This window comes from Nothobranchius furzeri, chromosome 11 (assembly GCF_043380555.1).
Source record: "Nothobranchius furzeri strain GRZ-AD chromosome 11, NfurGRZ-RIMD1, whole genome shotgun sequence".
NCBI classification, from domain to species: Eukaryota; Metazoa; Chordata; class Actinopteri; order Cyprinodontiformes; family Nothobranchiidae; genus Nothobranchius; species Nothobranchius furzeri.
Window position 1 is genome coordinate 36,833,183 of NC_091751.1, and position 13,699 is coordinate 36,846,881.

At 42.3% G+C, this 13,699-nt stretch overlaps 1 protein-coding gene across 6 annotated transcripts in view; it reads right to left on the reverse strand.

Moving 5' to 3' along the window:
* Window positions 1-3,746: 3,746 nt before the first annotated feature.
* Window positions 3,747-13,699, reverse strand: part of zmynd11 (zinc finger, MYND-type containing 11) — a 37,252-nt gene continuing 27,299 nt past the window's right edge. For 2 of the 6 annotated variants that reach the window (XM_015956023.3, XM_015956020.3), the window contains 10 exons: window positions 13,044-13,136; window positions 12,759-12,846; window positions 10,258-10,313; window positions 10,033-10,110; window positions 9,657-9,775; window positions 9,294-9,555; window positions 5,347-5,427; window positions 4,961-5,239; window positions 4,694-4,879; window positions 3,747-4,262 (listed from right to left, as the gene is read on the reverse strand). In XM_015956023.3, the coding sequence (XP_015811509.1) occupies window positions 4,140-4,262; window positions 4,694-4,879; window positions 4,961-5,239; window positions 5,347-5,427; window positions 9,294-9,555; window positions 9,657-9,775; window positions 10,033-10,110; window positions 10,258-10,313; window positions 12,759-12,846; window positions 13,044-13,136 (1,365 nt within the window). In that variant the 3' untranslated portion in view covers window positions 3,747-4,139. Of the gene's footprint in view, window positions 4,263-4,693; window positions 4,880-4,960; window positions 5,240-5,346; window positions 5,428-9,284; window positions 9,556-9,656; window positions 9,776-10,032; window positions 10,111-10,257; window positions 10,314-12,758; window positions 12,847-13,043; window positions 13,137-13,699 lie in introns of all 6 variants that reach the window. The other 4 variants (XM_015956022.3, XM_015956018.3, XM_015956021.3 and 1 more) reach the window with 3 other exon arrangements.

Sequence of the window (13,699 nt, forward strand, 5' to 3'; positions counted from 1 at the left end):
TATTGCACATTAAACAATGTACATGTTATTAAACAAATGTCCCGGTTTGTGGGACAACCAAGGATTTCTGATTCTGATTGTCTTGTTCACAGAAATGTAATGTACAGCTTACCTCTGCACCCAGCTGCTGTTGTTCCCCGCATGGCAACGTTAGCTCTGCTGCCTAGCATGGCTAGCTTCACCATGTTGTTGTCCATGTGTGCCCGGGATGACTCGTGTTTCTTCACCTTCTCAGAAAAATGTTTCATGTCTGTAACTCCTGACTCATCCATGCCTTATCTGTCCCAGCCGTTTTGAATAACAAACAAGGAAAGCAAAATAACGCATTAGCGTGATTGCATCCAGCTAGCCAAGCCTTCCTGGTGTACCAATTACGGGAGAAGCCTTGTGTGTACAGTTTACCTCTCTCCTTGTCCTGCTGGCTTAACTTCACGTCGGGCTGATCTGGTCCAAGCTCTTTGACATTAAGTTTTTCCACCATAGTTCTCCTCTCGAACGGATACTGGAGAAGAGACCGAACTGAATTCAGAGGCTGCTGAGATCCGGTATCCATGTCACCGGCGGCGTCCATGTTACATCTGCATCACGACCAAAAAAATGACTCTGCCGAGTTTTACCGAACACCAACGAAAGCCTTTGGCGGTAGCTCTATCGCCCATCACGCTTCTGAAACAACGTCGACGCTGATTGGATACATTCCCATTCCTACCCTTTTGATTTTCTTGTCAGCAATTGGACGGCTGGTCCCGTCCTGTTTGGGCGATTCAAAAACAGCCTACATCAAGTCGCTAATGCTGTTAGCTAGAAGGCTAGAACAAAAGCAGGGAACTCCTGTGATCTGCTCGTCATCAAAATGGTTTCTCTTACATGTTGATATTCCCAAGAGGACAAGAAATATTTGTAAAGCTTCATTATGATAAGGAGACTAAAATATTACCTTTTAATGGTTAAAAAGAACTAAAGTATATGCAGGTGAAGGTTCGGAGTCACAAAGGTGTAGTACTAGCTTTCAGACACTTTAAGCACGTGTTGAATCAAACAATGAAGGCTGAATCCACAGACTGGTTGATACATTTATTTTCTCCATGTTAGCACATAGAATATATTTATATACATATTGCTAGCTAAAGTATCCAAAAACAAAAAAAAACTAAGTGGGAGCTTAAAAACGTCGCCTTGGTAATGACAAGTTTACATGTGGACAGAAGATCATGACCTACAGGAAGTGGAAACAAGTCGCACAGATTTCATTCCTGGTGTTTGTACTTTTAAGTACAAGCAGGACTTGTGTAATAATCACGGTAATATTTACAAAAATACCCTGGAAAAAGAGCAGGTACAGTCCAGATTTGGGATCCGATTGATTTAGAAGAAAGTATCATTTCTATAGCGCCTCTCAAGATAAAAATCACGAGGCGCTTCACAAAAACAAAAAAATGTAAAAATATGAAAAAGAATTTAGAAAATGGTTAAAAATATATTTAAAATGAGCAACAAATAGACAACTGTGATTAAAAATGTAAAGACAGAGAGTGAATAGGAAAGAGGGAAATCAGTGGATCCTGAGGAAGGTGGAATAGGTGGGGAGAGCAGAATAGAGTGGTGAAGAAGGTCATACAAATGCCAGCTTAGCCTGGTGCTGCACAACCAGTAGGCTTTGGTCACTGGACCTCAGGGACCTGCTGGGGGTGTAGGGACTAAGAAGATCACCAATGTAAGATGGTGCTTGTCCATGTAAGGCCCTATAGACCAGAACCAGGATCTTGAAATGAACCCTGAAGTTGACTGGTAGCCAATGAAGCTGGAGGAGAAGCGGGGTGATGTGGGTGTGTTTGGAGGACTTGGTCAGAAGCCGAGCACAGGCATTCTGAACCACCTGTAGACGGTTCAGGGAGGTTCTGCTCAGACACGTGAAAAGAGAGTTACAGTAGTCTAAACGTATTTACTCTTTTTTTTTCTCTCCAGCTGAAAAACAGCCTCAAAACTTTAATTAAAAAAACACATTGTCATATTGCATTACATGGATGAGTGCATAATTTTTCTTTTTATGAGGAAAAACAAAAAGAAATGCACACCTACTTTCCATGCAAATAAAAAAACAAAATAAAATAAATAAAATGAAAATGTTGCAACTGGATGAATAAAAACGGAGAAACGGCAGCTTTTCAGCTCACAAGTAAAACGTTTGAGCTGGCTGCTTTTACTGTGTGAAATAAAGTTTTATTATTTGATATAATTAAAACTGAACATGACAAAGGCTGATGTGAGAAGTTTTACAAAACTAACAGTCATCAAGATGAATGAGGAAAAAAACACAAACGCATCTGAAATGTGCCGAGAACACCGAGTCGGGCGGCCAAAGTGAAATATTTACATGTAGTGCAACGCAGCTGTGAACTCTGACCCATTACGACATCAGAAATAAAACCAGCATTTTTAGGATGCAACTGTAACATCAACAAGTCCCTCCAGCTTCGACCAGAATCAGAGAACATCTGAAAGTTTCCCAGAGCAGCGGAGAGGTTTAATCCCAACAGACTGGATTGAGTCGAAGAGAAATCAAAAGAAAACTCGAGATGAGAAGTCAGATTAAAATCTGAAACCAACAATAGCACGGTTTTAATCTGATCTTCAACAAATCCCAACATAAACAAACTTGTATCCTCAATCTCAACTTGTTCCTGTTAAAAACGTTTTACATTCGTGAGTTATTTAATCCATAGACAGAATAAACCAGATTATTTGGTTTAGTGATACTAATTTAAACCCTTTCAGCTGTGATCAGGATAATTCTATTTGATATTTTTAAAGTAATCCTGCAAAGACTAAACAGATTAAATCCTAATTCAGACAAAGAGGAAACAGGTGAAGGTGTTTAAATTTAAATTTTCTTCATTAATCTCCTTGAATTACCAACATTATCCAGAAAGACGATGATGGACGATAAAAACTGTTTGGTAGCAAACGTATGGGTGTGTGTGTCCTCTGGTGGGGGCGATGCTGGAGGCCGAGCTGAAGCACAGCAGAGAGGGACGAGCCTGTTTCTAAAAACTGGATTTAGGCTTGAATAATCTAGCATCAATGTTGCCATGAGGGTGGAGTCAGACACACGAAGCTCAGATTAAAGGACACATCGAGTTTTCATTCCCACCGAGAAGAAAAGTTCTTCCAGTTTAGGAAACATTCACAGAAAATTCATCAAATCTCTGTGGAGAAAGCATAGACAGAAGGAGCGAGAACGGTTTACACAGAACTGTAAAACAAAAACAAGCAGGCAATTTGATTGCCTCCATTATAAAACAAACGGGGAAAGGAACATCCTTTTGGATTTTGTTCTGATTGGCTCTCCAGTCGCACCAGAAAGCTTCTGGTTTTGTTTCACTGATGATGGAAATGTTCACGATGCTGAAGAGGGATTTAGACGATGAGAAACAAACCAAAACAGCAGCAGCTTCACTTCTTCAGACTCTAAACACAAACCAAGAATTCTGAGTGTTTCGCAACATCAACGAGCTTCTCAGGTCAAATCTGGAATAAAACCTGGATTTTTGGGGGAGGGATTTCAATAGCTAAAAATAAAATAAACTCCAAAATTAACTTTAAGGAAACATCTAATTTTAACTGAGACTTGTGAAAAGACCCTGTTCCCAGTGACGACAAGCTAACAGACTCAGGCAGAAATCATCACGGTTCTATTCACCCCAATCCGTTTACGGAGAGCAAAAAGGTGTAAGACTTTAAAGTCGTAAAATCTGCGACAGTCATTTTATTGTGTTGGTATTTAAACAGGCTTGCTGCATTTACAGTAAAAAGTTCAGGTAATAAAATGTTTTTGAGCAATACTCACGTCGTGTTTCTACACTTAAATAACAAAATCAGCACTTCAGTAAAGAAAACATACGAGTTAAAAATGTAGATCATCACCACAACTCGGGTCGGAGCCACGCTCTCGAGAAAACAAACCAGAAAACAAACATAAAAAAAAGCTACATTAAATAACAGGAATTGTCTCGCTGTGACGCAGAACCCTTCGGGAAGGCGAGGGGAGGAGAATTCTGTGTGTGTGTTGGACATAGACAAGAGGGGGAAGCTGAGAACCAATCAGGAGTTGGAAGCGGTTAGAAATGGGCGGGGCTTGTTCATCTCTTCCTGCGGCAGGTTCGTTTGTGGTCGGCGTGCCAGTGCTCCTGCTGACACTTGATGGAGCAGTAGGAGGTGTTCCAGCAGCAGTGGTACATGGCCTCCTCTTCACAGTTGTAACACTGGGAGGACGACACACAGCTCCAGTTAGTAACCAGCCCCCAAACCAGTACCTCACAGGGCTTCGCTCTCGTCTCTACCGGATTTTAAAATTTAATCGTTTTATCTCCAAATAATCCCAAAGTCCTGACCGAGTTCCCCGATCAGAAGGCCAGAGGAAAGTGGCTTCAAGAAAATTAGTGATTAAAGTTCTGACATTAAATCAGTCTGGAAATAAAATAAGAATAAATATACAACAAAAGACATTAAAAAGTCATATATTCTTAAATTAGTCAGAGTCAGTGAGACTAAAACAGGAAACATGAAAATAATAAAATCATCATGAATTTAAATCCCAACATAATTCCAGCCGACGTTAAATCTAAAAACTCTAAATAAAGGAAAACGAGTCGAGTTCTCCTCGTGAACAGAGACGGGTGACCTCTGAACTCACCCACTGCTTCTTCTTGGTCTGGGAGATGAGCTGCTTGTGTTGAGCCACCAGCTTCTTCACCTCCTCCACCAGCTCCTCTTTACACTTCTCCTTCACCTGTTTACACTTCCTCTCCATCTCCACCTGCACTCCAGACACCGCCTTGCTCACCGCCTGCCGCTTCTCCTCCTCCATCTCAGCACGCAGCTGAAGGGACGGAAAACAGGAAGTGACATCTCAAAGTCCACAGAGGTATCCTGAATATCCTCCCGGGGCATCCAAACCAACCTTCTCCAGAGCTTCTCGGACCACCCGCTCCGTCTCCCTCTTGTTGTCGGCCTTCATCATCTCCTTGACATCGTTAAAAACCTTGGTGTACTTCTCGTGGCACATGTTCTGGCAGGCGCCGTCGCTGTTGGTCTGAGTGCTGCGGTGCAGCATGCGCGGCGACCCCCCGCTGGCCTTCTTGGTCTGCGTGGACACGGACAGCTTCTCAGGCTGCTGAAGAGCTGATGACACAGGGATCTCCTGGCTGGAGCTGACCGCCTCCATCTCAGGCTCCGGGTCCTGATGGAGCAGAACCAACGCTGTTGCATTATCTCCACCTTCACTAAGCTTTCTCAACACAGAAATCTTTAACAGGTAATTAATAATGGGAAAAGAAAAGACCGTACACGTACACTGGCTTCCTCTTTAGGCTCAACTATTTGAGTCCGACGGCTTTTCTTCGCTTTGGGCTCCAGGCTGATTTTCATCTGCAGGAAAATAATAATTAAAGTACATTAATCTGGGATTAAAAATTTTTTAACATAAATTAATCTGAGATAAAAACATATAATTTATGGATTCTCATGTCAGTTTTCTTGTTCACTCTTCCTTCTTCCATCTCAGGAACATTGCTAAGCTGAGTCCCATTCTGTCCTGCTCTGAACTTGAGACTGTTCTCCGCTAGGGTTGTCACGGTAACCGGTGCAGCGGTAAACCCCAGTAAAAAAGTTGACAGTAATAACCTTCTTGTTTTTTAAAAAATATGTATTATCTTGGTGGATTACCGTGGCTGCGGTGTAGGCGCGGTGACCCTTACCAGCCACCGTATCATCTGCAGAAGTTGCCGGTGGCACATGCACACTTTGTTGTTTACAACCAAAACTTTCTTGAAGCTAAAGCTGAAATAATGGCCAAAGGAGGAGATGGCAGGGCTCAGGACATTTATCATCCCTCAAAGAAGACAAAGTGGGAAGTGCAGGCATTTTTTGGATATTTGAAGAGTGCCGAAGGACAGTTTATAGACGACGGCTATCCTGTTTGCAGCACGTGCAGAAAAAGTGTCTGTGAAAGGCAGCAACGCTTCAAATCTCATGACACATCTGCGTGACCATCACCCACAACTCTACAGTCAACGCAAGGCAAGTTAACGTTAGCGTTTTAGCTAAAATGTGTGATCCGAGGATTTGGGTTGAGGGAGAACGCAACGAGTCGCTATATAAAGCAGCCGCAGCGCCGCTACCTGCATATAAACCGTGTCGCGGACACCGCCAAATTGAAATGACGCTATGCATTACGGGGCTCCCAGGGGCAGATAAGAGTTGGTCTCTCTCCGAGAATAATTATGAATTTAACAATGATTACTGCCTGATGACATTTTCCCAAATCTGCAAAGCTCACAGGAAGGACACAAACCGAGGACAATATTTTCCTGATATAAGGTTTATTACTCAAGTAAGGGTAAAAAAAAGTATCTAATTAGAAGGCTACTTGAGTACTGAGTATCATCTGATCTAATATTTTTAAATGATGACATCAAACAGACAAAAAATAAGAAGTTATGGGCAAACATTGCTATTTTAAAGACTAAAGGGAAAAAATGTAAACAAATAAACAACATAATTACAAAATAACAAATTTTAGGCTAAATTTAGACACAAACTGAGGACAATATTTTCCTGATATACAGGGTTTATTTAGTTGTCTGAAAATGTAAAACGTTTAAAAAAATACCGCGATAATACCGAAAACCGTGGTAATTTTGGTCACAATAACCGTGAGGTTAAATTTTCACACCGTGACAACCCTAGTCTCCACACCTTCATCTCCTCACGCTTAGGCTACTGTAACTCTCTTTTCACGTGTCTGAGCAGAACCTCCCTGAACCGTCTACAGGTGGTTCAGAATGCCTGTGCTCGGTTTCTGACCAAGTCCTCCAAACACACCCACATCACCCCGCTTCTCCTCCAGTTTCACTGGCTGCCAGTCAACTTCAGGGTTCATGTCAAGATCCTGGTTCTGGTCTATAGGGCCTTACATGGGCAAGCACCATCTTACATTGGTGATCTTCTTAGTCCCTACACCCCCAGCAGGTCCCTGAGGTCCAGTGACCAAAGCCTGCTGGTTGTGCAGCACCAGGCTAAAGACCAAAGGTGACAGATAATTTGCTGCTGTGACCCCCAGATTCTGGAACTCTCTCCCCCTGAGCCTGAGATCAGTGGACTCAGTGGTCTCCTTTAAAAAGCAGCTGAAGACTCACTTGTTCAAGCTGGCTTTTGTATGACCTTCTTCAACCACTCTCTCTTTATTCTGCTCTCCCCACCTATTCCACCTTCCTCAAGATCCACTGATTTCCTTCTTTTCTATTCACTCTCTCTCTCTTTGCATTTTTAATCACAATTGTCTATTTTTTGCTTATTTTAAATATATTTTTAAACATTTTCTAAATTCTTTTTTATATTTTTACATTTTTTGTTTTTGTGAAACGCCTCGCCTCGCAATTTTTATCTTGAGAGGCGCTATAGAAAAGATCTTTTCCTTTTTCTTCTTCTTATGTAAATTACTCAGAGATTTAAAAGAATTAATGTAAATTAATCTGGGATAAAAAAAATATTAATGTATAATAATCTGGGATTAAAAAAAGTAATTTAAATTAATCTGAGGTTTTAAAAAAATAATGTAAATTAATCTGGGATTAAAAAAATTAATGTAAACTAATCAGGGATTAAAAAATAATTCATGTAAATTAATTATTAAGGAAAACTTAAGGAAAACCTGCGATATTCGATAACAGTGCTTAATATCGCGATATCGATATTACTCACAATAAATGAACAAATACTAAAGTATGCAGTGTTGATGTCGTCTGGCGTGTGACGTCTGCTCTGGGTTCAAAGCAAACAAAAACTAATGCATGAATTCTATTACAACATAACATTTTTATTGCTAAATCATGCAGCTGCACCTGCTACTGTATTAGCAGCAAAACAACAAACTGCATGCATGCAGTTTCTCAGTGACTTTAAAACATCACCTCCACCATAAAACTTTTTCTGATGCTCCAAATACAGAAAAACATCCCTTACCAGGGTTTTTTTTTGAATAAATAAAAAAATCTGAAAACAAGTTTAAATGTTAAATAAAAGTTAACATCACTTAAATGCAACAGCAAATTCTCTCATTGCTACTGAGCATTTTCTCCACTTATGTGGTTATGATATAAGGCTGTTGCTGCTATTGGGAAGTGATCTGTGCTGGGCCAAACTAGGAGAATATTAAGATTTTTGAGGGAAAGAGAAAAACAATTGTCTACCTTTCAGAAGAGGAACTGGCAAAAAAGAAAACTACATGGAAAATATGCGAAAACGTTTGTTTTTATCCCCAAATTGAAAAAGTTTACCTAGACCTTAAAAAGCAGCTCAGATGATGAAACTGCAACTATGATTCTGATAACAAGCTAACAAATTGAACTAGCTCCTCTAAGATAACCGGCTAGCAGAGCTTCTGACAGACAGCTTATGTGCAGCAGCAAATCAACTATCCTGATTAACAAGGTTATAAAAGCTCATAAATGAAAAATCACTTTGATGTGTGGGGAAACTTTTCCAGGCCCTCTTTAGCAGGGCGGGACTGGGAGGAGAGTGCTGTAGCCTTTTAGCTGGAAGCTAACCGGAGCCTGGGGCTAATACTAGCGACATGAAGGTGGGTTGGTTCACCGGCACGTGTCGGAGTCAGCCCGGTAAAAATGATTAACGGCACCGAGCGGAGTCACGTTCACGTTTGAAAGCAGCGCTGATTCCAGAAACCTCAGCACAAAGTGCGTTCGTTGCTCTGAGCCAGCATGACGAACAAGGGAACGGCGCCGCTAACTCAGTTCGGGTGTTGCTTTCCAAAAGGGTCTACGTAGGGGGCGGGCGTATTACGTGAACGGACCAATCTGATTGGCCGTATATGAGAAGGGCTACATTTGATTGGTCAAATAATACTTCCGCGTAAAAAACAGAGCTGGTTTACAAAAAGCTGATGTATGACACGGATGGAAATGTTTGAACCAAACATTTATCGCTGTTTTTGACGTGCTTTGCAATGGGCCTATCGCACGTCCTGTTATCGCGATGATGATAATTTTTCGATATATTGTGCAGCCCTAGTTTTCACCCTCTATAAAAAACTTCACACTGGTGAGAAAAAAGCGGAGACAAAAACATTTGCAGGTTTTACAGAAAGTGTAAAGAAAAATTTAGCGCTCGCAGTACCTGGGCCAGATAGCAACATTTGTTAAAAATAAAAACGTTAGTTTTCCTTTTCTGCCTTTAGAACGGGTGATTATGAACTGAGCTGCACTTACATGGCGGACCTGCTCATTGCTGGTGGAGGAGATGCTGGACTCAGCTTCTTCTGTCCTCTCCAGCCTGGGCTCCTCCTGATGCTGCCGATGGTTCTGCTGGTGCAGCTGGGGGCTTTCCTCCATCTTTGTTTTCCAGAAGCGCCCCTCCCTCAGGAAGCGCTGGTACACCTCCAGCTCCTCACAGGCCTTCTTCCAGCCACTACTGCGCTTCACCTGCAGCTGCTGGATGCTCACCTTGATGTCCTGGATGTTGTCTGCAGGGATCCATGCTCTGCAGGGCAGAACCAGACAAGTTCAAATCTCTCTAATTAAAATAAGGCAGATCAAGTCTTTTAATCAACCCTGAACGAACATGTGTCCAACTGTGCTAACCTCTGGTGCTGGTGTCCAAAGAAGCGAACGTCCACCTGGTTGTCCTCCCTCTGAAGGACTTTGGCTGGCCAGTAGCCAAACCCCTTCATCTTTGCCCAGACCAAGTCGTGACTGGGACTCTGTCAACAGAAAAAAGAACCTTTACACAGAAGACACAAGTCGAATTTCCCCTTTCCTTTACGTGGGTTAGGAATAAGTGAGAGCGTCGCTGCAGGAGAAACAACCCAGCCAGATACATATTAATTCAGCTTTTTTCTTCCAGCTACAGGTGCCATGAGAGAAAGGCTTCATTAATTAGTTTCATGTTTAATTAGGAAACGCGTGACTGATCCTGGTTTCACAGCAGAGGAGTTCTGGTGGCTTTGTTGATACTCACACAGGGATAACAGAACCAGTTGTCGGGTCGGGCGTTGGACAGGTAGAAACAGTTCTTACACAACAACAACTCGTTCAACTGGAGCAGAGGAAACAAAACAACCAACAATGGGAAGAGTCACCTTTTAAGGTCCAATAACTTCATGTTTCACTCAAATACATTGGGGCAAAATCAATGTTAAAAAACAGTGAGGTTTAAGTTCTTCAACCAATAAATAAAAATTACCTCATGACACGTGTCGCTGAAAAGCAGCCGTGCGATCTCTGCCTGGTCGCTGTGAACTGAGACAAATAAAACAAACGATTCATCTCAGTGTTGTTCTGTTGCTCAAATAACAGTTTTTTAAATGTTCTGACTTGTATCATCATGCGTTAAAAATAAAATAATTCTAGCTATGACAGCCATGGTGGCAGTGATGCTAAAAAAAACTTGAAACTTTTAACTTTACTATCTGTCAAAGGTTTAATGAGCAGAAATAAAAAAATTTCAGCACATTTAAGACATGTTCACGTTTACAACCTGTCCTACAACCCCCTAAGGTGCTTTACAACACAATCAGCCATTCACACACTAGTGATGATGTGCTGCATTGTAGCCACAGATGCCCTGGGGTTCGATGACAGAGGCAAGGCTACTGAGCACAGGCACCACAATGTAAGATGGTGCTTGTCCATGTAAGACCCTATAGACCAGAACCAGGATCTTGAAATGAACCCTGAAGTTGACTGGCAGCCAGGGAAACTGGAGGAGAAGCGGAGTGATGTGGGTGTGTTTGGAGGACTTGGTCAGAAGCCGAGCACAGGCATTCTGAACCACCTGTAGACGGTTCAGGGAGGTTCTGCTCAGACACGTGAAAAGAGAGTTACAGTAGTCTAAGCGTGAGGAGATGAAGGTGTGGAGAACTGTCTCAAGTTCAGAGCGGGACAGAATGGGACTCAGCAATGTTCCTGAGATGGAAGAAGGAAGAGCGAACAAGAGAACTGACATGAGAATCCAGGGTGAGAGCTGGGTCAAAGGTCACGCCAAGATTCCTGACAGAAGGTTTGGTGTGAGAAGCAAGCTGACCAAGAGAGTCTCTGACTTTGGGAACCAGCTTGTCTGGGGCACAGATGAGGATCTCAGTCTTATCTTCATTCAGCTGTAGAAAGCTCCCAGCCATCCAGGTTTTGATAGAGTCTAAGCAGGTGTGTAACAGCCGCAGCTTAGACATCTCGTGGGGCTTAAAGGAGATGTACAGTTGGATGTCATCTGCATAAAGATGGAAGAAGATTTCTTAGAAAGAGCTCAGGATGTGCTGGAGAGGGAGAATATAGAGGAGGAAGAGTAGACGCCCCAGCACAAAACCTTGTGGGACACCATGGGTAAGGGACGTGGTGAAGGACCGACACTTGGAGATGGTTACAAAGAAGGAACTTGCAGATAGATAAGAAGAGAACCAGTTCAGTGGTGAGTAACGTCCCAGTAATTAACATGTTTGTGGTGCACAACTAGCTCAGGGGTGTCAAACTCAAACTCACAAGGGGCCGAAATGAAACTCTGGGACGGAGTCGAGGGCCAAACTTAATATTTTTGAAAAAGTGACGGCAAATTTGCACATTTTCTTTATCAACATATATGCAATTTTGAACCTTTAAATTTGGAAACAAACATATTTCTGCATTAACACTGAATGTGGAATAACCAAATTACACACGAGCAAGTCAGTTTTAAATAAAAGGCATCAGTGGTATTCATTACTTGTGGTATAATCAGCATTTTTAAAATCTATTCAGGATTTATGTTTTCTTGTTTATTCAGTTTTCTTATTTTTTATTCTCCTTTTTTTCTCCTGTAATACGTGTCATCGCTGCTGTGACGTCTAGCTTTCCCCACTGAGGAACAATAAAGGGATTTTCTATTCTATGCAGCCTTTCCACTTCCTGTTTACTGTAGGTTAAATCTTCTCACGGGCCAACAACAAAATAAAAATATAATTTTATCTTAAATGAAAATGCAACATCTCACCTGTTAATTTTCATGTTTTGGAGCAGAAAACGAGCATAAAACCAACATATTTAAAGCTCAGTTTGTTCCACTGGTTTACTGCAATGCTCACCTGTTCCAGCCAGATACCTGCATCATGGGGTTGATCTGAGCTGAGGAGGAGACTCCTGTTGTTTTGTTCATCTTCATCATAATAATGACAACATTAGATGACAACAGCTGCTCACATAGGTTTGTGCTGCTGAACATGTCTGAGCAGCTTGACCACGTTGTTGTGTGTCGGGGAGGAAACACAACAACAGCAACCACAGAGTCGTGCTGCTTTGAGCGTGTCGCTGCTCGCTGGAGTTATATCAGCTCTGTCTGGACGTTAGTTGAAAAACTTTCTCTTTCAGTCGTGAACACATTACTGAGCGGCTAGAATCTCCGTTTCTGGGCGTCAACGTCAGAAAACAGCTGAGTGAACTCGGCGCTGAGTGAGAGGAGTGTTTGTCCGAGACAACGGAGCTGCAGAGACCATCAGCAGGTGCTGAAAAAACACAAAGGAGGGGGCGTCGTCGGCTCCGCGCTGACGCCACAAAGCATCATGGGAGTTGAAGTCTTTGCGGTAAAATCGGCCAGCGGGCCAGTTTTAATATATTTTTGATATTTATCTCGCGGGCCACATAAAAATGCTCCGCGGGCCAGATGAGGCCCGCGGGCCTTGACTCTGACATATGTGTACTAGCTGAACATGGACTCACCTCCAAACAGGATGGACGTGTTGTGAACAATCAGCTGAACGTCTGCTTTGAACTCATCGAAGCTTTTGTATTTTCCTTCAGACAAGTTCTGCAGGAGCAGAAACAGAGGGAGCGTTAGTCATGATGAGAGAAAACAGATACAAAGAGGCCTATTCATATTCAGTGTGTGTGTGCACAGGCAGAAATCCAACATGTCTGGCAGAGGTTGTGTGTGATGCACCACTGACTGCAGCACAGCAGGGGCCTGTCTGACCATGCACGTGCACACACACATGCACAACCTACCTCTTGGATGTTGGTGACCTCCACTGCTGTGTGGATCAGTCGTCTGTACATGGGGTGTTTAGTGTCTTTGCCCTTTTTGTTCAGGTCCACTGCCTGCAATGCAGAGCCAGAGCAGAGCTTTAATGTGATTTCATAAAGAGGAGCAGGGAGGTGATGGGGGTAATAGGAGAGCGGGGAGCCAGGGAGGTCTGAGGATGCAGAAGAAACCTGCCAGGCTAATAATGAGATTTGATTCCACTTTAACCAGGAGAATCAGGGAGGGAGACGTGGAGAAGTGGAGATTTTTAATTTAATTTTAAATCAAAGGGACTCAAGAGCTGAAGGAGGAGAGTAGAAAGAAGGAAGAATAATGATGGAACAACAGAGGAGGAGGACTGGTGAAATAAAGTAAACAAAAATAAAACACAAAATGCTTTAGACCAGAGAAAATAATTTAGATCCTGTAGTTCAACTGAAATGCTTTAGCACATATATCATATGTCATTTTAGATTATTAGGTGTGAAGAAGAAGAAAAAGGAATCTTTCTGATTTATACCTCATTTGTTTGCAGGATCAACATGATGCAAACATCTAAGACAGATTCAGCTAAAGAGCTAAAATCAGTTTTACTGTTTCAGTTGTGCCCGCCTTTGAAGATGTAACACACACACACACA